Source organism: Pan paniscus, chromosome 16, assembly GCF_029289425.2.
Source record: "Pan paniscus chromosome 16, NHGRI_mPanPan1-v2.0_pri, whole genome shotgun sequence".
Lineage (NCBI taxonomy): Eukaryota > Metazoa > Chordata > Mammalia > Primates > Hominidae > Pan > Pan paniscus.
The window spans coordinates 60,474,593-60,499,154 of record NC_073265.2 but is presented as its reverse complement, the minus strand read 5'-3'; the positions used below and the strand labels follow the sequence as shown (position 1 = coordinate 60,499,154).

General features: G+C 45.8%; 1 protein-coding gene across 1 annotated transcript in view; it reads right to left on the bottom strand.

Annotated features, from left to right (window-relative positions):
- Positions 1-24,562, bottom strand: part of THSD4 (thrombospondin type 1 domain containing 4) — a 665,075-nt gene that overhangs the window by 547,394 nt on the left and 93,119 nt on the right. Inside the window, exon 4 of the mRNA XM_034939056.4 lies at positions 20,262-20,623. Within this exon, the coding sequence (XP_034794947.1) occupies positions 20,262-20,623 (362 nt within the window). The remainder of the gene's footprint in view (positions 1-20,261; positions 20,624-24,562) is intronic.

Here is a 24,562-nt window from a genome sequence, read left to right as displayed (position 1 = left end):
GGCACAAGAATTGCTTGAACTGGGAGGCGGAGGTGGCAGTGAGCTGAGATTGTGCCACTGCACGCCAGCCTGGGCAACAGAGCAAGACCCAGTCTCAAAAAAAAAAAAAAAAAAAGAGAGAGAGAGGTGGCATTCCTTGCATCTTGCTACCTAAGTTGAGTTGCTACAGAAACAGAAATAAATTCTTCCATAGGGAAGATGAGAAGGAAGCTCATGAGATGAAAGCCTATTTATTGTTGGAGAAAGCTGAATAGTGGGGAATCTAAGTCCCCGTACTAGATTCTGTGGAGAAAATCTAAGATACTACTGGATTTTACTATGTCTAATGAATGATGTCCATGTGGCTTAAAGAGAGCCTTTATGCCACATTTGCACTTTGAACTGTTACTATATATCAAGGCTAAACTCCCAAGCCAATGTTTTGGGGCAAATTTCCCGGAGACTAAGTATCACAGGGTCCTGGTTACAAATGTGAGGAGGCTGCATCTGAGGGCTGCCTCAATGCCAGCCTCCGAAATGTGGACAGATACTCCTCTATTTCTCCTGGCATTGATACAAAGCATTGGCACTTTAAGCTAGGAGAGGGAGGAGGGAGATGTAATTCACAATGACTATCAAGGGAAATGCTTTTTGCCAAAATACTTTCGTATGACCACACGTATCTTTTAAAAAGGTTTTTATAGACATTAAAACAACACTAGGTGGTAGAAATTATACCGAGGAATAGTCCTTCTCAAGTGCCTGTAAGAGCACACAGAGATGTGAGTGTGGGGATCCTCAGTGCAGCCCTGGGGAGCTGGCAGGACACCTGAAACCATAGCAGGACGGCGAACTGAGGAACTGGCCAGTGCACTTCAGTCATTCCTTCTTTCCACACAGTTCTTCTAGAGTGAGACTGAGGATGATGGCGCCAGAGAAGGGAAGACTCAAAGATCAGTATGAGGAGGGAAAAGGTTTCTTTAAATTGGAAAAACTGAGCTTTATCCGTCAAGAGCCAAAGTCTGGAAAACAGTAGGCAGAGGTAGAGCTTATACTACAGACTATGAAGAAGTGTTATGACCTTGGAATGACCTTTCTGAACCCAAGGAAATTAAGAGTTTGGCTAGCAGGCTGGACGTGGTGGCTCGCCAGGACTTTGGGAGGCCGAAGCAAGTGGATCACCTGAGGTCAGGAGTTCAAGACCAGCCTGGCCAACATGGTGAAACCCCATCTCTACTAAACATACAAAAATCAGCTGGGCGTGGTGGGTATATGCCTGTGGTCCCAGCTACTTGGGAGGCTGAGGCACAAGAATTGCTTGAACCGGGAGGTGGAGGTTGCAGTGAGCCAAGATCGTGCCATTGCACTCCAGCCTGGGCGAGTGGAGAGTTTGACTAGCAGGCAGATGAGGGAGGAACCAAAAGGCAGTATTCAGAGATTAGGACAGAATGCAGTGGCCTGGGCTGGGGAACAGTAGAAATCCCAGATGTGTTTAGGGGCCTGAGAACAGAAGGGACTTGCACGCTTTATGGGGAAGCCAGTGTCCAACATAGCACCTGACTAGGATGTGGGAGGGAGGCATCAAGGTGGAGGGGCCCACCTGAGAGTGGGTGGATCACCCCTTTGTGGTTCCACAGAGTATGTGGCCCTTGGTGACAGAAGGCCAGGAGGGTACATGCAGAGATTTCAGCAGCAGCCACAGCAAGGGTGGAAGGTGGCCAACAGCTTGAAGCACAGCCGACAGCTTGCTTCCTTTGCCAAGCCTGCACAGGAGCCCCTCACCTGGGGATCCAGGTCACAACTCCTGGGAAGAGGAGAGGAGAGAGAGGAGAGAGTCCTAACTGAGCTGAACACAAACCCTGAATTGATCATGCTTAACACGAAGTGTCTGAGCATCTGAGTCTCCTGGAATTGGCAAAGTTTTCCTTCAGCAATAGAAGCAGAGGCTCATGAACCACATCTAGTTATAGAAAAATAAATTGTGTTCTGCATACCTGAGTGGTGGTTGTAAATTGTAAATCTGAAAGACAATCTAAGTATCCTTAAACAGGAAAATAAGGAGCTAGTTTAATTATGGTGCATTCAGATATTGGAGTACTATGAAGCTGTTTAAAAGAATGAGGCAGCTGTGTATATACTGATATAGAAAGCTCTCAAAAACATAGTTAAGTGAAAAAGAATAAGACAGTAAAGATACTAAGCTGAGGACACTAAACATGCTCTCATTTGTGCGTGTGTGTTTTTAAAGAAAAAATGTATACAGTATATGAAAAATGTACACAGTATATACAGAATATATTTCCGAATTGATCAAAAGGAAACTCTGGGCAATGATTTCCCCTGGGCAGTAGACCCAGTGAGGCTCAGTTGAAGCAGACTCATTTGTCATTTCTTACCCTTTCATACTGCTGTGTAAGCAGAGTCAAAAAGAGAAACCAAATCAGTAATCTTAATGCCTAAATATGCAGACATTTCAATTTGGATATAAAATGCCCACTTATAAATACACTGTAAGCCCCAAAGACCAGAGGGACAGAAATAGCTCAAGGACAAAATATTCCTCTGAACTGTCTCATCAAGAACAGAAAAGTCATATACTCCCAGAAAGATTTTAGATCAGCACAGACCAGCATCAAGCTCATGCCAAGGCGGAAGCTTCTTAGAGTCTGAATATGCTTGAATCTCATAGCCTGTGGGAAGAAGAACAATGACTTTATGATGTCCAGTCCAATCTTTTCAGTGATGACAAACACCCCAGTGCACATTCCCAGTAGGCTAAGAGCATCCCCATCTGTCAGGTACCCAAGTAAGGAATCTCACACACTTCTGACTTCCCTCTCCACTGGATTTGTCTTTCTAAGCACAGCCCTGGTCATTACTCTCTATTTGAAAGACCCACCTGGCTCATTTCTGCCTAGAAAATAAAGTTCAAACCAAGACAGTTTTGGGGCATATTTGGTTTGATGTCACATTCCACCCTTCATCATCTGGTTTCAGTCTATCTTCCCAGATTCAACTCCGGTCTTCGTCTCCCTTCCCCTGTATTCTGCTCACAACCCTTCCCAACCATCACTAATGACTCACCATTTCCCAAACACATGGGGCTCTTGTGCAGCAAGACTCCCTCCTGGAACCCTACCCTACCTACTTCTGTACTTCCAGCCCAACATAAACACCAGCGCCCATGTGCTTTCCCCACTGTTAGTACTCTCGGGGGCAGTCTGCACACCCCTTTACCACATTAACACTGTATTAGTAAGTTTCATTCTCCAGGGCTATGCTCCCTGTTTCTTATTGGTGTGTGCATGATCCCTGAGACTAGCTCTGAGTCTGACACAGAGGCACCCTGGGAATGTATGCTGAAGTGACATACGGGTGGGCCCAGAGCCTCGTTGCTCAGCATTTGTAACGAATCGGTCAATAAAGGCTACTGCTTTGGATTAATTCATAGAGACAGAAAGGCTAGGAGTTTCCATATGCAAGAAGTCAAGGCAGCCCCACACATCTGGGTGGGAATTAAAGGGAGCTAGGAAAATTAGATCAGCAGCCAGTGGCTACCTAGAGCGACCTAAGAGCCCAAATTAAAGGGAGGGAAAATGGGAGGGAGCAGCAGCTGAGGACCAGAAACGTGTGTGTTCACCAAGGAGCCGCTTGAGCCAAGGCAAGCTGGGAGGAAGGGAGTGTGCAGCCTCGAGCTGGAAAGAGAGCCCTGTTTTCCTAAAACCCACCCTGTTCCACTAGGATCACCTGCCAAAGGGAGAAAGGATATCATGTGCTAAGTTCAAAGAGCCTGTGAGCAAATGGTTTAGGTTGAGTGCAGATGTCTTCTTAGAAGTTCTAAGACTGAAATTCCTGCCAGGGCTGTTCTGGGTAATAAATTATCTGGTGTCTACAGAAGATAAGAGGCAAAACTCTGACCACTTAGGGAAATAAAAATTAAGAAGATGAAAACGAAAGCTTCCCTGGTCGCCTACTGTGCAGCACACAGTGTCACATACGTTAGCTGCAGGTTTGACTAGATCTGCTGCTGCTCCCCACCATGTGCTGAAGACCTGAGTTTAAAGGCCAGCATGAGAATCAGCTGACAGGTTTGCTCTGAGCCTTTAGGAAAGAAGGACCCCACAGGCTTATGGGGGGTATGGCCACAGGAAGGAATGACGAATGTGTTCCAATAAAGTGAAAAGAGAGAGGTCTTTTCACAGATGGATTCAGGAGCTCTTCCAGAAGTCAAGAGGCAAGCCACCTAGGCAGAGGAAGCAGAAAGGTGGTTTTAGAGTCACTCAGATGTTAAAGGGCTTTTCTTGCACCAGGAAGCCAAGCCTCTAGAAGACCCTATCCTCAGTGACCCACCCGTCAGCCTCCCAGGATGTGAGTTCCATGGGGCTGTCCCCCAACCCCAGCTGCCAAAATAAAACACAGCAGCAACCTTAAGAATAAAAGACTCAGGCCTTCTGGGGGAAATGACCCCAGGAGATGATTTAGACTCACACCCCCAGATATTGCCATCAGGTGGCTTCTCTTCTTCTAGGATTGTGTTTGAAAATCAGCCAAGTTTTCCTAAGAACAAGCCAACCACAGTGCTCACGGGTGCTGCTGTGCATCAGAGTGATCTGGGTTTCCAGAACGGACCTTCAGGTGCCTTATTCAGTGTGGGCCCGGAGGAGTGGAATACGGACAAGTGAGTGGGTGTTCAAGGAACCCATTTTAGTGCCACAGAAATCAATGGTGGAGAGGCTGCAAGGATGCCACCTACAGTTGAGCAGGTTACTCACTGCACAAGGACACCTGGGAGTTGAAATCCAGTGTGTCCTCCCAGCAAGGAGATGAATCTGACCAGAGGAAGAGGCATCTTTTTGGATTCGCACAAAGGTAAGAAATCAGTCAGTGGAAGTTTAAAAGAGAGATGCTTCCAGCTAAGGCTGAGAGAATATTAGATAGCTCAGAGCAAAGATGATTTTTCTTGCTGTATTTTGTGCTGGGCAAGACATCTCTGAAGGTGAAGAGAAGAAGAGACCAACAGGGACAGAGGTGGTAACATAGGATGGTAGAAAGAGCCCAGGTATTCCATCAGACAGGCCAGATCAGCCACTAATTACCTGTGTTATTGTGGGCAAGTCATTCCACACCCTGTCTCCAGCAGCAAAATGGAGACAACAATGCCTGCCTCCCCTGGCTGTCGTACAGATAAACTCAATGATTCAGGGAAAGCGCCTAGCACAGGGCTTGGCCCTCAGTGAACGCTCTGTAAATGGTAGTTACCGTGACGGCTGCACTGCCCTGAAGGTAAGAGACACAGAGCCTCCAATGTGATATGTGCAAACTGTTGCAGAGGCAGGTAGCCAAACATGGGACTGAGGAGTACGGAGGCGGCTTTGCATGAAAGAATAGTAAATGCATTCATTTCTCCAGAGTAACTAAGAGGAGCCCTCTTAGGAGTCATGCCTGTTGTTAGTATGGGTTGTAATCTGAACCTGTGTGGCCCTCCAGGACTACGGGGGTTAGAGGAGACCAAATGAGTTTACCTGTGGGGCCCAGTGCCTGACCAGGGCAGGTGCTAAGCAAATGGAGATCCTATCCCCTCTCTCCCAGGGACTGTCAAACAGTGCCCTCTGCCCTAGAGGCTGACCCCCGGCAGGTTGAAGGAACCTGAAGAACTATTTTCAGCAGTAAGTTCTGCTGAATACATTAGTACTACAGCAATAATGATTATAACACAACTACACTTCTTGAGCATCTTTTATGTGAAAGGCCCGTGGAGGAAGCAATGGTATTTCTCTCATATGCTGGATGTTTCTCCCACTCTCAATTTCTATATCACTGCCTATGTACCCACTTACTCTATATCACTTCTATTTCTTTCTTTATTATAAGTATGAAGCATCGCAAGCATAATTATCAACCATGATAATAAGAAGAGGCATAGCTTTCTTCCTTGCATTAGAGGAAGTTATTTAGATGCAGGTCTGTCACCTTCAGTTAATTAAAGCCAGGAGAGATCTCTACTCGAGTTTACCTATCCATAAAAATAATTAGCACAGTGTACGGTCAGCCATATCCATGAGTTCTGCATCTGTGGATTCAACCAACTATGAATCAAAAATATTGTGAAAAAAATGGATGGTTGCCTCAATATTGAACATGCATAGACTTTTTTCTTGTCATTATTCCCTAAACAATACAGTACAACTATTTACAAAGTATTTACATTGTATCAGTATCATATATAATTTAGGGATGATTTAAAGTATAGGAAGATGTGTGTATGTTATACACAAATACTACACCATTTTATAAAAGGGACTTGTACATCCTCAGATTTTGGTATGTGCAGGGGAGTCCTGGAATCAATATCAATCCCCACTGCACACCAAGGGACAACTGTATTTAAATAATACGTTCTGTATGTAGATGGCTATGCTGTATCAAATACCTGCTAAATGAATTATGTGTGTAATCCCATTTAACCATCACTGCAAAGATCAAAGTTACTTTATTTTATAGATGAGGAAACTGAGTCTAAAAGACATTGAAGAACCTGTCCAAGCTACTAAGTCTGTGTGAACAGATATTAACAAATGTGACTGAATGAATAAGGGCAAGCCTCTAAAGAGCTTAACAACTGCAACACAGTACAGCTTTTACGTACCAAATTCCCATTCACAGAGGATTACAGGGATAGACTATTTGAAGTGAGGACTTACTGGAAAACGGGAAAAATTATTGTTTCCCCCCAAATCGAGAAAGGAAACGTTCTCAGCACTAGCCCACAATGAACTGTGGTCCAATCACTGAGAAAAAGGGCAATTTTAATTAATTGCTGCTGGATCCATGTGGCCCACAAGAGAACCAAATGTTTCTGCATGAAAAAAGATTCATGAGGGAAGATAAAATATATTGTGTGCTTGGAAGCTAAACCATAAATGGGGAAAGGAAGGCTCTGGGGCAAGGCCTGACCGGGGGCATAAGGGCGAGAATGGAGTTGGGAGCAGGAAGGGAGAATAACTCAGTGTTACAAGCTGGGCTTTAAAGCCAGGTTCTCTGGTTTAAATCCCTGCTCTGCAGCCTACTGGCTCTGGGACCCAGAGCTCATCACATTGTCGCTGTAAGCACAGAATTCTTCTCATGTTACACAAGACACACTAAAGATAATTCATGCATAAGGGTCCTATGAGGTTTAGCTCAGAGCCTCCTACAGTGCATTAGTTTCTGTAGCTGCTGTAACAGGGTACCACAAACTTGGTGATTTATAACAACAGAAATCTATTCTTTTACAGTTCTGGAGGCCAGAAATTTGAAATCAGCATCACTAGGCTGAAATCAAGGTGGCAGCAGGGCCATGCTCCTTTCAGAGGCTCTAGGGGAGGATCTGTTTCCTGGCCTCTTCCAGCTTCTGGTGGCCGCCAGCATGCCTTGGCTGTGGCTATATCACTCCAGTCTTCAAGAGCTGCATCTTCAAGTCTCTCTCTATTCTATCTTCACATCAGCCACCCTCTTGTGTGCCTGCATGTTACATCTCCCTCTGCTTGTCTCTTATAAGGACATTCATAATTGCACATAGAACTCACCTGAATAATCCAGAATATTCTCCCCATCTCAAGATACTTAATCTCATCTGAAAAGACCCTTTTTCCAAATAAGTTGGCATTTACAGGGTCCAGGACTAGGGCCTGCTATCTTTGAGGACTGAGTGGGAGAGGGCAGGGAATTATTCAACCTACTACAGAGGAAACCATCGATAAATATCAGCTGTCATTGCTCTTGTTACTATTAATAGAGACAAGACAAAAGGACTACACATCCAGAAAAGGGCTTATGGATTGACAAGCAAGTGACGACCTAAAAAACCCTTGACGGATGTGAGCACTTTATCCTGAGAACCAACAGGCAGGCCATGTGTATTACAGGTCAACCACAGCGGGTATCCCCTAAACCTCACGTAAATTACCTGTGTCCACATTGTGGGCTCGGGGTGGCAATGAGAAGAGCAAGGATGTTAGAGTCAGGGAACCCTGCACTCAAATCCCATTCCGTCCCTTCCTGGAGCAGGATGCTGGGGACTTCTTTACCTTAGTTCAGTGTCCTCTGTAAACTGGGGCTGGTTGAGGTTCAAATAGTACATGTCAATGATGTGGCACATAGTAGGTCCTGCAAAAATGGCTGTGATTACTATGACTGAATCAACAATATGTGCAGGCTCCTGCAGGTAGGATGAGCAAAGGAAACAATAGCAACCCCCACATGCGGGAAATTCCTTCCTCCCATCCTCATATGAAGGCATCGCAGGCTGGCACTAGGTGTGCGCTGGAGGAAAAGCCCTAGTGGATTCCAGATGCAGAACTGAGATCCCCCTTCTGGGACACACATATTGCAGTCAGGCTTTTTCCATAGCCCATCGCATCTTTCTTCTGGAACCAGAGTTATGAATGACTTGGAGAAAGTTCAATGCAGCATTCTTATGGCGAATGTGATCTTTGTTCTGATAACTAATGAAATACTTCTGACACTTAGTGAAATACCGCAAGAAATGAACAAGGGCTCTTCGGAGCCTTGTCTGAGATCAGAGTAACTCAAGCTTAAAATCTGGCTCCAATCCTTCCTAACCTACAGGCAGAAATGTACATACCATCAGGCCTAGCTCTGCTACAAACTCTGTTACTGAAAAGGGCTAAGGTTTCTGATTTAGAAATCAAAGCATATTGGAACACCGTTTATCTGCTTAGCATCAACAGGTAACTTCTTGTCAAACAATTCAGGGACTAAGTGCTATTCCTGCTTCGGAAGGTAAAAAAAAACACAAAAATTCCCTTGAAGTAGGAAAACAAAAAATACCAAAAACAAGGAGTATGCATTTCAAACACTTGTATCCACTTTCTCTGCTAACTACCCAGGATGGCCAGGGAGGCTTTCCAAGGAGAAACACAGATAAGGCCAAAGATTTCACTTCTTGCTATGTGGTTTCTGCCCCCCTGTAGGTAACAAGACTCCCTGGGTATTGACTGAAGGTCAGGAAATCGGCATGTGGCTTTGTGAAGTTTAATTAACAGCAAGTTTTCCTATCCAGCATCATGAAGAGGCCCAGTCAGCTCTAGGGGCCCCCAGGAAAGAAACAACATATTGCTCCAAAGTTATTACCGATGAAATGCAAGTAGCCTCCAACAAAGCACGGGAAAGGAGGAGCTGAAAAAACAAATGACTCCTACCTGCAGCCAGGGACAGTTTCCAGGGGAGGTGGGAATGTGTGGGTAAAACTCGTGATCCAGGCCTGATCCAGGCTGTCCTGTTTCAAAATGAACGAACTTTTCAAACAAACACACATACATCCATGTGTGCACATGCAAACACACACACGTACTCCTGTACACACATGAACATGGACACACAGACAACAAATTATAGAAAGGGACACAAGTCTCTAAATCCCAAAAATTATCTAGTCAATAGTAATAAAATAATCAAGCCATGTTGTTTTTGAATGGTGTCTTATGTTTTTTGAAGTACTTTTACAGCTGTTACCTCATTTGACCCTCACAACAGGCTTGTGTGGTAGGCAGAGGACATATAATTATTCATATTTTATAGATTACATTAAGTGACTCCCATAGGCCACCCAGTTAGCAGATGATGGAGCTGAGACAGGAAGTGGGGTCTAATGATTCCCAGCCCAGGGGTTTCTACAAGGCACGAAATAGTGATCCCTTCCATGGAAGGGGGCTGTCCAAGAAGAGACTAGCAAAAGGAGGGCAGATGTGTGAACAACACTTTAAAGAAAAACTCATGAGACAGAAGTCTGAATGGAGGGAATTGAAGAGTTACAATGTCAGTGCATCTACAGAGAAAAACCAGCACATTCCAGAAGCATGTTTGGAAAGGTGTTTGAGGCCTAGCACGGTAGCTCACGCCTGTAATCCCAGCACTCTGGGAGGCCAAGACAACCAGATCACTTGAGGTCAGGAGTTCGAGACCAGCCTAGCCAACATGGTGAAACCCCATCTTTACTAAAAACAAACATTTGAGGAGTGTGGTGGCACATGCCTGTAGTCCCAGCTACAGGCTGGGGCAGGAGAATCATTTGAACTCGGGAGGCGGAGGTTGCAGTGAACCAAGATTGTGCCACTGCACTCCCGCCTGGGCAACAGAGCGAAACTCCGTCTCAAAAAAAAAAGACAAAGAAAATGTGTTTGAGAGCTGTGCTTCCTAGTCACCTTCTCTTCCCATTACTCTGGGTGGCAGAAAAGATGACAGGAACATTTAAAACAGCAGTTGGTCTCAATAATGCATCAATAAAAAGCAAGACCCCTTAATAACTAGAAAAAGGACCTCTTTATTTTATGAATGTAGAAACTCAGGCCCAGAGAAATGAGGTGACTTGTCTAGGATCAAAGCATTCATAAGAGCTGAGGACTGAACTCTGAACTTGGGATACAAAGCTCTTTATTCTATACTGGCTGCCTTGGGCATTTACTATTTTTAACTTCATTATTGTCACTCTCCTTCATAAACACTTCTAAAGAAGAATGCTTAAGGGTAGGGTGGGGATGCATGGTTTTTCCTCTTCTTCATTTTTCTGGGAAACAGGATCACTAAATTTCCCATAAACAACAACCAGAGTGGATGGGGGAAAGTGGCAGGTGGTCCTGCTGGCACAGAAGTTGTCCTATTGCTTGAGTAATCATAAGACCCCAAAATGCAAGTACTATTATGCTAGGCTGATAATGTCCCCCCTCCCTTCCAAAGATGTCCACATCCTAACCCCCAGAACCTGTGAATGTTACCTTATATGGCAATGGGACTTTGTGGTGATGATTAAATTAAGGATTTTGACATGGGAGATTATCCTGGATTACCTGGGTGGGTCCAGTGTAATCACAAGGGTCCTCCTTATAAGTGGGAGGTAGGAGGGTAAGAGTCAGAGAAGGAGATGAGATTACAGAAGCAAGAGATTAGAGTGATGGGAGGAGGGGCCACGAGCCAATGCATGTAGGCAGCCTCTCAAAGCTGGAGAAGGGAAGGGCACGGTTTCTCCTCAAAGCCCCCAGAAGGAGTGCAATCCTACTAGCAGCTTGACTTCAGCCTTCTGACTTCCAGAACTGTAAGCAAATAAGCTGGTGTGTTTTTTTTAAGCAACTAAGTGTGTAGTGAGTTTTCCAACATCAATGGGAAACTAATACACCTGTAACAAAACTACAGGGTCAAGCCTTAGTCCCCAGTTAACCCCGGCTTCTTGGATTGACAGAGACGGGGTGGTAGATGGCATAGCCAAACAGCTTGAAAAGCACAAGGCATTAAGGAGAAATTTAGATGGGCTTTACACTGTATACATCATCTCACGGAAAAAATGTTGGCCATCCGTGTTTATAGGGACTGTCTTACTCTAAGAATTTCTTGTTCAGTCCCCTTAGGACTGCTTTAAAGTTCCTCTCTGGAAAGGAGCCTGTGGACTTCCCCAGTCTCGCCTGGACACTCCCTCATTTGCAGCCTGTGCTCCAGCCTCACCAGACCATTTATGAACATGACATGCTCACTCATGCCTCCAGGTCTCCACCCTGACCATTTGCTCTTTGCAGGAAGGCCCTCCTCACTCTTGGGCTCTGTTAAAATCTTTCCTTTTCAAAGCACAGCTCAATTATTCCTCCGAAGCCTTCCCTGGCTCCCCCCGTCCTCCGTTGTCTTCCCCTCTCCTCCCTGGGCACTTGACTTGTAAATGTCTGCTTGTCTTCCTGCTCCACCCCACCAGCATGAGCCCCTCAAGGATAAGGAGTACTTCTTCTCCACTTTGTGTCAGCAAACCACCACATCCCCCAGCCACACCAAGCCTTTCCCAGCTCTTTCCCATCTTTTCCACCTAAAAAATGCAAACTAATCATTCAAGAAAGTACCCTCCACCATGAAGTGACCTTGTTCCCTAAGAATTAGTCCCACCTCTCTGCTCCCACAGCCCTCGGCTCATCCCCCAGGTAGAACACTCAGCACACTCCCTTAGGTATTCATACCTGAGCTGTTTCCTCATCAGACATGGAGGTCATGGAAAACCACGCCTTTTTCACCTGTCTACCCCTCCTGTGTTTAGCACAGTGCCTGGCCCACAGCAAATACACAAAGAATATTGGCTGAATTCAAATGACAACAAAACTTTAAACAAGGCAATGTCTATTAAGCCCTGAGATCCAGAGGCAGCCTTAACAGCAAATAACTAGGTGAATGAAGACTTTGCAGGGCCAACATCTAATGACAGCGAGTAGTGTTTCCTCTGGGCTTCTGGAGTTCACAGTAGAGCCAGTTTCAGTGTTCCTATGTAACACTAAAAGCTTTGGGATAAATATTAGAGAAATATTTCATTTTCCATCTCAAAGAGGTGTTAGTTTATCAAACTTAGCTAAATTAATGAGTGTTACCTTTCACTTTGAAAAGGGCTTTCTAGAAAAGCAGGTCTGAAAGGAGCATGATGTCGCACAGGCTTGTGCTCTCTTGCTTGCCTTCTGCGTGACCTTGAAGGAGATATTTACTCCCTGACCCTTGAGTTTGGCATCCATAAATGAGAACACCACACATCTGTCACACAGGTTGTAATGAAGACACGATAAAATGCTGCAGGTCAAAACAACTGCCAGTGTGTCTGGCAGGTGGAAGGCATTGAGACGCCTTTACTGAGCACTCAGGAGATACTGTGCTAAGCATGTGGTGTGAGTTATCCAACTCACAGCAACTCAGTGAGGTAGGTGTATTATTATTCCCACCAGGGAAAAGTTAAGTAACATCGGCAGGATACACAGCCAGCAAGTGGCAGGGTCAGATGGAGCATCCAAACCTGTCAATTCCAGAAGCTGCACTCATAACTATCCTGTAGTTTACAGCCTTTCAGGGTGTGTAGCTCCTGTTCTTCTAGATTCTAATAAAGCACTGTATTTCAAAGCCCCAGTCATTGAGAGCTGGCCACAAACTGCTCTTGAAGTGTGGGTCTGCACGCCTGGGCAAGAGTTTTCCTCACCCGACCAGACTCCTTCCCAACAGGAAATCAGCTCCACAGAAAAACGTCTATAGGAAACTGCTCTGGGAAGTTCTGGGAAGCCCACCCTCCTCAACCTCTTTCACCCCCAAACACCTGAGGAATATGACACACTCCCCTCAGTGGGAACAGGGTCATGATTTTCATAGTTGAGGCTTTCATATCCCAGCCACCCACAGCTGTCTCCAGGAGAAGAAAGTTGTCAACCTGGCACTGCTTGGCTCAAATTCATACTTGAAAATCTGAATTAAAGCCATCAAATATCCCATTCCCCAGATTCCAGCTGGTTAATGAGTGTGATGAATGACCAGAAAAGCTGGCTAATGTAGGCAAATGTAAGGAAGTCCAGTGGGAAGGAAAGCTTGCCTGATATCAGGCCCTTTAGCATGAGAGTGGTGAAAAAAATCACCTGAAGTCCTCAAATAAGAGAGGGCACTGCTCTCATACCCTGTCTTTGTGGAAGCTGGGTGAAACTGACCAACAGACATTTACAACACATTTCTGTTAGGTTGTGTACTTGGGTTCTGGGCCACAGGGAGTCTTTCTGGATGCCATTTTCCCCAGACATTTTGGGAATGGGAAGAAATCCACCCTGCTTTCAGAGTTATAAAAGGGAAGGTCTTCAAAGGACTTTTTTTCCAACAGGCATTTTTCCAAAGAAGATACATAAACAGCCATTAAGCACATAAAAAAATGTTCAACATCACTGATCATTAGGGAAATGCAAACCAAACTATAATGAGATACCACCCCACACCCATTAGGATGGGCACTATCAAAAAAAACAGAAAATAACAAGTGTTGGTGAGGACAGAATTCCTCGTGCACTGTTGTGGGAAGGTAAAATAGTGCAGCTGCTATAGAAAACAGTATGGCAGTTCTTCAAAAATCTAAAAATATGATTACCCTATGATCCAGCAATTCCACTTCCCAATTTCCACCCAAAAGAACTGAAAACACCCATGTTCATAGCAGTGTTATTCACAATTCCTAAAATGTGGAAGCAACCTAAATGTCCACTGATGGACGAAAGGATAAGCAAAATGTGGTCTATACATGCAATGGAATACTATTCAGCCCTAAAAAGGAATATGCTACAATATGGAATAAACCTTGAGGACATTATGTTGAGTGAAATAAGCCAGTCACAAAAAAGACAAATACTGTATCATTCGATTTACATGAGATACTTAAGAGTAGTCAAAATCATAGAGGAAGAAAGTAGAATGGTGGTTGGCTAAGGGCTGCGGTGGGGGAAGGAAGGAATGTGAAGTTATTGTTTCATGGGTACAGTTTCAGTTTTGAAAGATAAAAAGAGTTCTGTGAATGGATGGTGGTGATGGTAGCATAACAGTATGAATATACTCAGTGTCACTGAACCATACGCTTAAAAATAGTTAAGATGGTCAATTTTATGTTATGTGTATTTTAACACAATAAAATAATTGGAGGAAGAAAAGTTGAAGGGGAGTCCTATAGTAACAGGGGCTCCTTCCAGCACCTTCTAGTCTACAGGTACCCATTTCCAGAAACTGAGGGGGAAGTCTCCCCTACCAAGGAGTCTCTTCAGTTTCACAAGTGTGAGTTGCTACAATGCGGCATGCTTTGCAGGACTCACCTAAACACCTTTCTTCCCTACTCGCCCCTTCCCCTTTAACCATCACGGGGACACAGCCTTGGGCCTGGAGTGAAAGATGACTTGGTTGAGTGCCATTATGGAATCTGTTGGCCAAGACCTGAAGGATGAACCCCCTAGCCTGGAACCTCCCCAGGCTGCCATTGCCCTAACTAAATCACAGGGGAATGCCACCCTTTGTGGAGGATTTTTCTGAGCAAGCCACACTAAGAAGGGGCAGAGAGCAGGGAGCACAGACACTAGGGTCTTGGCTGCACCCAGTCTGTGCTTCCCAGAGTCCCACCCATCTGGACGGGAGCTCAGTTCCTGGCTCCCTGTCTTCCTGAGTGGCCCTAGTTCACCTGATCCCTTCTGCTGCACTTGAGTTCTAACTGGAACTCTCTAACACACTATCTAACACCAGCCTTTAGACCCATAATGGGAGTTACAGCGTTCGCTTTGAGCATCCACTATGGGCCAGGCAATATGAATGTATTTAATGAGTGTCCACTATGGGCCAGGCAATATGAATGTATTATTTCATTGAATTATTCAACAACCCCACATGATAGGTATTATTATTACTCTCATTTGAAAGATGAAGCCCCTGAGGCTCAGAGAAGTTTAATTGTCCTAAGCTCGGAATCCTTGGGAGAGCTCCAATGAAGATTGACGTTATTTTTGAGGCTTTTAGAGTAGGATTTATACTACGTATGTGCTTGTTTTAATGAGACAAAGGCCTGATATGGAAGCAAGTGGACTCAAGAAGTTTCCAGATATATTCCAGCTAAGTAAATTCTATTTATTCATCAAATCCTACCTGCTCTGTGCAGTCTTCCCTGACTGTTCCATTCCACAAGGATTCCTTCTTCCTGAACCCTGGTCATATCTCTACCATCTCCCAGAGTGGGCAGTGTTTTTTGGGTTTGCCCTTCTCCACCACCAAAGTGTAAGGCCCCCAAGAATAGAGATTGTGACTTCTAATTTTTTTTTTGAACTCACGTGATGCCTAGGATTAGATGCAAAGAAGATTACCCTGGTTAAAGGAGCTGAACATTGAAAGGAAGAGATGCAGCTCATTTTAAGCCTTCACTATTAAATCCCATCCATTTGTCAAGACACGGCTCAGACAGCCCAACCTCCACACAGCTTTTCTGAACACACCAGCTGGAAGTCAGCAGCTTCATTTTCAGAATACCCATTTCAGTGAAAAGAACTTTAGTGTCAGACTCTGGCAGACCTCTTTTGAATTCTAGTGCTGTTGCTTCTCAAGTGGTAATCTTGAGCAAGTCACTTCATTCCTCCCAGCCTCGGTTTCATTGTTTATAAAATGTGAATAATAGTTTCTGCCTCACAGGGTTGTGTAACTGTAAATGTTGTCATGCATTTGAAAGAATGCCTGCACAGGAGACATGCTTCAACATGGGAGCCATTGTCACTACTATCTCATCAGACTGCCTTATACTGAAGGCATTTACATGTGCGTCTTTTCCAACCCTCTAGAGGAGTGGTTCTCAAACTCTAGGATATATCGGAAGCATTAAAAATGAAGACACGTAGAACATATAACTGACCTACAAATCAGAATCCCCATTAGGCATGGGGGATGGTGGGGACTTGGCAACTCTCTTTTTAACAAGCCACCCACTCCACGGCAAGTGATTCTGATACGTGCTCACCAAACTTGGAAAATTCTGCTAGACAATATTTGATTCCCAAAATCTTTTCCATGGAAACTTGAGTCTCCAAAGAGCTTCATCCAGACCAGTGCTTCCCAAACTTGGCTGGATTGGAATCAGACCAACATCTGAGGGTGGCCCCTGGAGATTCCGATGCTGGTTTGGAGTGTGACGTGGGTGTCAGAGTTTCTAAAAGATGGGGAAAAAAATTCTAACAGTCAGTCAAGGTTGAAAACCACTGTTCCATTGGATCTTGACCCCAGGTTTCTACAGCAATACCTCTGAGGCTTCAACCAGAGCAACTCAGATTTTACGTGTGTTATTACATAAACTGAGCCTCCATCTAAGATTGATTTTGCAGAACGGATTCTTCTGCTTAAAAAAAAAATGGTAATTTTGCAAACAACTGCTCTAGCCTGTCAGTAAGAGCCATGAGGTCCCAAAACCTGGCTTTTATTCACCTTTGTGTATGTCCCAGGGCCTTACAACATAGTAGATGTTTAATAAATATCTGGTGGAAGGTTGAATAGCTTCATTTGTTATCTGACTCCAATTAAGTTTCCTGTTGCCTAGCAGAGCAACCTAACAATTTTTTAAACATCTAAACTCCGACAGCCTTTTCCTCAAACCTCAAACCTGAAACAGAGAGTGGAGCGGACAGCCATCCTGAAAACATGCTGACATTTCTCCTTGGGGTCAAATATACTATGCAAGCACCTAATGACTGATGAATATAAGCAAATGTGATTTTCATCAGCCGGGAGGAGCATGACATATGTAGGCAGCACAGGCCTCCTAGGCTAATATTTGGATTATTTCATCAGTAACTGTCAAATCACAAGAGCATGATAAAAACTTGCAGGAACTTCACAGTAAACAGTTTAACTGGCCCCCGTCAATACATTTGAAGAAAAAAATTTCCTGCTGCCAAAACACACAGGCACAATGCCTGCAGCACAGGCCTGTGGCCAACAAGAGCCTGATCCTCAGGCAGCTCTTCTAGGTTCTCAACCACAGAGGCTTTCAAGAAGCCTCTTTCCCACTCAGGCCCCACCCAAATCCAGCCCTCCATCCCTTCAGTTGGCACCCGCAGGAGGATGAGTACTGCAGGGATCTGGGGGCAGAACCGCCTTCAAAACTCAGCTTGTCCACTGGCTCTAGGTCCTCTGATTCCTCAGGTGTAACATCTACTTCATCAGGTCACGTCCTTAGAGCCATGATGGCCTGGGTTTGAAGCCTGACTCTATTTCCTTACCTCTAAAATGAAGATGCTATTAGCAACTGTCTTATAGGATCATGAGTGTAAAGTGATAAGAACAGTGCCTGGGGAGGCCACGCACGGTGACTCATGCCTGTAATCCCAACACTTTGGGAGGCCGAAGCGGGCAGGAGTTCGAGGCCAGCCTGGCCAACAAGGTGAAACCTCATCTCCACTAAAAATACAAAAATTAGCTAGGCATGGTGGTACACGCCTGCAGTCCCAGCTACTAGGGAGGCTGAGGCACAGGAATCATTTGAACCTAGGAGGTGGAGGTTGCAGTGAACTGAGATGGTGCCACTGCACTCTAGCCTGGGCAACAGAGCCAGACTACATCTCAAAAAAAAAAAAAAAAAAGAACAGTGCCTGGTACAGGATGGATATTTAATAAACCTTAGCTATTATAATTCTAAAATTAAGAGTTTTGAAAATCAAGATTTGTCTTTCCTTTTCAGGCTTTTGTCAGTTTGGTGACAAAACTCATTGGCCAACAAACCTGATCTTTTTTTTTTTTTGAGACGGAGTCTCTCTCTGTTGCCCAGGCTGGAGTACAGTGGTGCGATCTCGGCTCACTGCAAGCTCTGCCTCCTGGGTTCATGCCATTCTCCTGCCTCAGCCTCCCGAGTAGCTGGGAATACAAGCACCCGCCACCACATCTTATTTTTGTGTGTGTATTTTTAGTACAGATGGGGTTTCACCATGTTTAGCCAGGATGGTCTCGATCTCCTGACCTCGTGATCTGCCTGCCTTGGCCTCCCAAAGTACTAGGATTACAGGAGTGAGCCAATGCACCTGGCCTCAAACCTGATCTTAACTGATATCAGGCTACTTATGATCTTTTTGTTGTATCCTGCTTGGTGAGAACATCCATATGTTTCACTGCAGAAATAATAATGTGTTTGATTATGGGATGCGTCCCATACGACGGAAGAAATGCTATTAACATGTGAAATATGTCTGAATTACCTTTCTAAAATCTTGGCAGTTCTGAATTCCAAAACATATTGGCCATATGCATTTCAGATAAGGGACTATGGGCTAGGCACAGTGGCTCATGCCTATAATCCCAGCACTTTGGGAGACCGAGGTGGGCAGATCACTTGAGGTCAGGAGTTCAAGACCAGCCTGGCCAACATGGCGAAACCCCACCTCTACTAAAGATACAAAAATTAGCTGGGTATGGTGGTGCATGCCTATAATCCCAGCTGCTCGGGAGGCTGAGGCATGAGAATAGCTTGAACCCGGAGTTGGAGGCTGCAGTGAGCCCAGATGGTGCCACTGCACTCCAACCTGGGTGACAGAGTGAGACTCTGTCTCAAAAAAATAAGGGACTATGGAGCTATGCTATTATGGCATTGTGGCTGGGATCAAAAGAGACAACGTACATCTAGCCTTCGGCTTTAGGAGCAGACCCTCCTAGAGGGTGCTCAGGTTCCCATGTAGAAAGAGAGAGAGAGAAGGAAGCATTCCTTTGGGGCTGCTTCTCTCCTTCTCCCTCCATGCTCAGTCTTGGAACTCACTGTTCTTCACTCCTCTCTTCTGTCTACTCAAACTTGACTCATCCTTCAGAATTCAGCTGAAGAACCCTTCTTCTTGAAATGGTCCTCTCTCTCTCCAAACCCCTACTGCACCAGGTAAAGAGCATGTGGCTGGGGAGGTTGGATGTGTTGCATCTCCTTTCCACCTTCAGGCGGCTGGCAGTGACAGCTTACATCACTGAGCTAAGACAGACTCTCATGCAGCAAGTGGCCACCGTGGCAAAGGGTGGCCATGGAGACTGATGCTGAACTGTGAGTGGGCAAGAGGGGCAAGGCAGCCCACCTGATAAGCTCAGACCCTGCCTGCTGGGCATTAACAGGGCTTGACAAACGAATTATGCATTTCTTAAGCACAGAGAGCACATCTTACACTTTTTGTTCTTGTCCATATTTGTTTTTTGTTACTGTTTTTGCATTAGTATTCTCCCAGGATCTATCAGGAACCTAGGCACTAAGACACCCAACAAATACTGCCGGATGAATGCAGTGATATGTTAGTATCTATTGCTTCACTCACTGACAAGCTCTTCTCAACACCGCAATGCCTACTTTGGCATATTTATGCTTCTTAGAGCTATACCACTATTCTGATGACACTATGCCATTTCTAGAGTTTACATTTTATGACTCTGAAACAGTTTAGGTCCTTAGACATATCCTCAAACCAATGTGTTGACTCAAAAAACTTCGGAGAAACTTACTAGAAAAGTTCACAGAATCTGGAAGCCTACAGCTTCGGAGCATTCTAAGGCTCCAAACATTCAACTTATCCTAGGATTGGCAACTCATATCAGCTTTCCGGTTAGACACACGTCTTCTCGTCTTGTGTCCTCAGCTTTAATCCACACAGGCTGAGGATCTCTCCTTCCCGGCACCCGGACAGCACTCCCCTCCTGCTTTCACCCCTCTAGGAGGCCTCCCTAAAATTCTTCCTAAGGGCATTCTCAGAATTAGCCTGGCTTTGAAGATTATTCAGAACCACAGAGTGAGGTGGGAGTGGCCTCAACACTTTACAAGGCTGCAAAATAAATCAAAAGGTGAAAGGAGCTTCGTGGAGCCCAGAGCTCCTTGCCAGCTGGCAGAGCAATGCATTAGTCGCACTGTCTGTGGTGCAGAGCAGCGTGCGCAGGGACAGGGGCAGAAACTGGGACAGGGACGGGGAGGGGCACAGACAAGGGCGGGCGTGTACCTTCTGTCCCCAGTGACTTCGAGGCCCTGGGGCTGTGGGTGCCGGCTGCCTCGCAGCACGGTGGGGCCCTGGCGGCTGGCGTCTGTACCGGCCAGCGCTGGCGTCTCGTCGCGGCTCCGGTGCAGTGGCACCGACGTGCGCACCGCCGACACCACGTGGTCCGCGAAGGCGCGCGCAGGGGCGCCAGGCCGCTGGCCGCCGCGCAGGCGGTAGGAGCGGGGCAGGCAGGGCCGCGTCTGCTCCATCACGCCGCCGCTGCAGCTACGCGAACAGGCCGACCAGGGGCCCCAGGCGCCCCACACTCCCGGGGCGCCGCCGCCGCCGTCCTCGGGGGCGCCCTCCGCCGCCATCCGCTGCGGGACCTGCGGAGACAGAGGCAGGTTAGGGGACCAGAACACCGCTCCTCTCTTCACCCGAAAAGCTTTGAGCAGGGTCGACTTATCCATCAGGCACAAGTAGGCACAGTCTGTTTCAAAGATGAGTATTAATACAATCCAGCCTGGCTTAGAGTCGGTTTTTGGAGGAAAGAGGGCCCCGCGAAGGCAAAAATGCCTAGGCCCCGCGAAAGTCATAATGCGGCCCTGGCTTTGGGTGTCATGGCCTTGGAGGGCTCACGCGGTTTCAGGAGTCCGCTTTAACCTCCAACTCGGTCTTCCGGATTCCCGCCAGAGGGACTGGACTTCCCATAAACTGCAAGGAAGACATGCCTTGTGTCACCCTGTCGGAAAGCCAAGGAACTGGATGGACACAGTGGTTGAGACGCCACCGCTTTAGAGCCAGACTGCCTATGATTACACCCCTGCCACCACTTCCTAGTGTGTCCGGAGTTTGTTCCTTCCGGTGGGTTCGTGGTCTCACTGACTTCAAGAATGAAGCTGCGGACCTTCACAGTGAGCGTTATAGCTCTTAAAGGTGGTGTCACGGAGTTTCTTCCTTCCAGTGGGTTCGTTGTCTTGCTGACTTCAAGAATGAAGCCGCAGACCTTCACTGTTGAGTATTATAGCTCACAAAGGTAGCACTGACTCAAACAGTGAGCAACAGCAAGAATTACTATGAGGAGCAAAAGAACAAAGCTTCCACAGCATACAAAGATACCTCAGCAAGTTGCGGCTGCTGGTTGGGAGGGACTGGAGGGACTGGAGGGAGTGGGGCGGGTCGCCAGCTTTTAGTCCCTTATTTGTCCCCGCCCACATCCTGCTGATTGGTCCATTTTACAGAGTGCTGATCAGTCCATTTTACAGAGTGCTGATTGGTCCATTTTACAGAGTGCTGATGAGTCCATTTTACAGAGTGCTGATTGGTCCATTTTACAGAGTGCTGATTGGTGCATATATAATCCTCTAGCTATACACAGAGCGCTGATTGGTATGTTTTTACAGAGTGCTGATTGGTGCATTTACAATCCTTTAGCTAGACACAGAGCCCTGATTGGTGCATTTACAATCTTCTAGCTAGACAGAAAAGTTCTGCAAGTCCCCACTGGACCTAGGAAGTGCCCCTGGCTTCACCTCTCAATAGCAGTGTGACTGGGAAGTTTCTGAATCTCTCTGAGGCTCACTGTGCTTTAAAGATGGATAGTACCAGTACCTACCTTGTAAGCTGTAACGGGATTTAGGTTAGGCCATCCATGTGCATAGCAGAGAGCTTGGCACTAAACAAATATTTGTTAGTAATGATAATAATGTCCCTGCTGCCATGGTGACTTGGAAGAGGTGAAAAATGTCAGAAGGTTCAAAAGCTCTATCCAAAGAGTGATCTACACCCTCATTTAACTGGTCATTTCAGAGACCTACTGTGCCAGGCTCCATGCCAAGAGCAAGCACACTGTAGTTTATTCATTATGCAGACATGCTCTGAGCACCAGCTGTATGCCAGTGCTGAGCCAGGCCCAGAAGACAAGGGAAAACACATCACAGGTCCACACAAGTGCTTAGATCCAGCAGCAGATGAGCTCTATGCAGCCAGCACAAGATTGTGGGAGGCTTTTGGAAGGGACTGGCTGTCCTGGCTGGGCAGGGTGAGGGCGGGGAGAATTGAAAAGACCTCAGAAGAGGAAACGGGAGTCACAGTCATAACTGTAATTGTTCAGGCACCTGCTCGGTGCCAGATTACATAGCTCATCTCAAGAAGAGATCATCCTAGGTAAGCCAGGTGGACCCTAAATCCAATGACAAGTGCCCTTATAAGACATGGAAGAGAAGACACGGACACAGAGACAAAGGCAGTGTGACCCCTGAAGCAGAGATTGGGGTGGTGTAGCCACAAGCCAAGGAATTCCTGGAGCCACCAGAAGCTGGAATAGGCAAGGAAGGATTCTCCCCTTAGTAACTTTAGAAGGAGCGTGGCCCTAGTGACACAGATTTTGAACTGCTGATCTTCAGAACTTCAAGAGAGTAAATGTCTGTTGTTCTAAGCAATCCAGTTTGTGGTAATTCATTATGGCAGCCCTAGGAAAATAATGGAGTGTGCTTATACTTGGAGAACAAGGAAGGAAAATGGGCCGGCACGGGCCGCACTCCTCCTCTGTGTCCCATGCTGCCCAGACGGCCCATGTGTAAATGGCCCGGCTCTGTGGCACAGGCAGCACTAGCGCCAGTTAACACTTTCCAGGGCCCCTCAGCTCCCCCAGCCACCCAGAGAGGTTGATGTTACATGGCTCCTTTTAGAGGGAAGAAACTGAGAACCTAGGAGACTTTATGTCTTGTCCTCCGTCTCAGGCTAGTGCAGGGCACAGACAGGACTAAAATTGTCTCCTGACTCCTGGTCTAACATTCATTTTTCTCCCTGCAGCATGTGGCCTCCCTGCCTACATTGTTGCTAGAAAACAGAAGGTTAAAATGAGAAGAAATAAAACCACTTCGACAATTGTCCTGGTGGAAGGATCACTGGGATAAACGAACAAAGGCAGAAATATGTTTCTGGCACATTTGGAGATTTCAGTTATCCACCGCCTCCTGATCTCTCATTAACAGAGATAACTAAGACACTGCCTATAATACTTGGATTAGACATGTAGCTATACTCAAAATCCACTTCCTAGAACTAATCTCACCCTTAATTTAGTTCCTATTGCCAAATTGGGCAGGTCCCTGGGGGAAGAAAACATGAAGCCACATTCCGTCCTATTCTATTCATAATAATTCTCTAATTTATAGTCGAATTATGGTGAGTGACTTGAAATTTCATCTGAGTCCCCATGGTGGGAAACTAACCACATGCTCCAGAATTGTATTTTTATAGTACATAGCCAGAAACAAACAAACAAACAAAAACACAGAAAAACAGAAAGGAAGGGAGGAGTAGAAACAGAAAGAAAAAGAAAAGAAGAAAAAGTCAATCAAAGAAAAAATGAGGGGATGAGGGCTTGAGATGTTAGCCTGCTAGTTGCATTGACCACCCAGCCTCCCTCCACTCCTTCCTGATCCTCCTAACAACCCTCTCCCCTTCTTCTGTTCTGATAGTCAAGGAGTTTTCTGCAAGGCAAGATGCAAGAAGGGACAACTTTCAAGTGTTTTGAGACATAATATTCCTAAAATTAGGACGAACTAACAGGACCTCTGTTAGTGACAGGCAGCAAAACCAAATAATAAATCATGGTAAGAGACAAAAATAATTGAACCTCAAAGCTTTATAACCTGCCAGCGTGCTGCTCCGTCCCCAATACATACTGACATGTGAAGACCAAAGCAGAAAACCTGTTCTAAAATGCACCCTAAACCGCTGGTTTTCTTCATTTATAAATAATTCTAACAAATCAATAAGAAACAGACAACCCAGTGGAGACAGGATCTAAGGGTATGAACAGGTGGTTCATAGGTGTTGTGGACTGAACCTGTCCCTCCCAACCATTGATATGTTGAAGCCCAAATCCTCAGTATGATTGTATTTGGAGGTGGGGCCTTTGGGAGGTAACTAGGTTTAGATGAGGTCATGAGGGTGAGGCCCCCATGATAGGATTTATGTCCTTATAAGCAGAAGAGAGACCAGAGTAAGGAAGAGAAACCAGTTTTCTCCCTCTCTCTCTTAGCCCCACTCCCCACCCCACCATATGAGAACACAGGGAGAAGGCAGCTCTCTGCAAGCTAGGAAGAGAACCCTCACCAGGAAACTAAATCGCTCAACACCTTGATCTTGGACTTCCCAGCCTCCAGAACTATGAGAAATAAATTCCTGTTGCTTAAGCACCCAGTCTATGGTTTACTATAGCTGCTCAAGCTAATATACAACAGGAAAATAAATAACATATGAAAATTGTTTAACATCACATGTAATGAAAATAATGCAAAATAAAGCACCAAAAT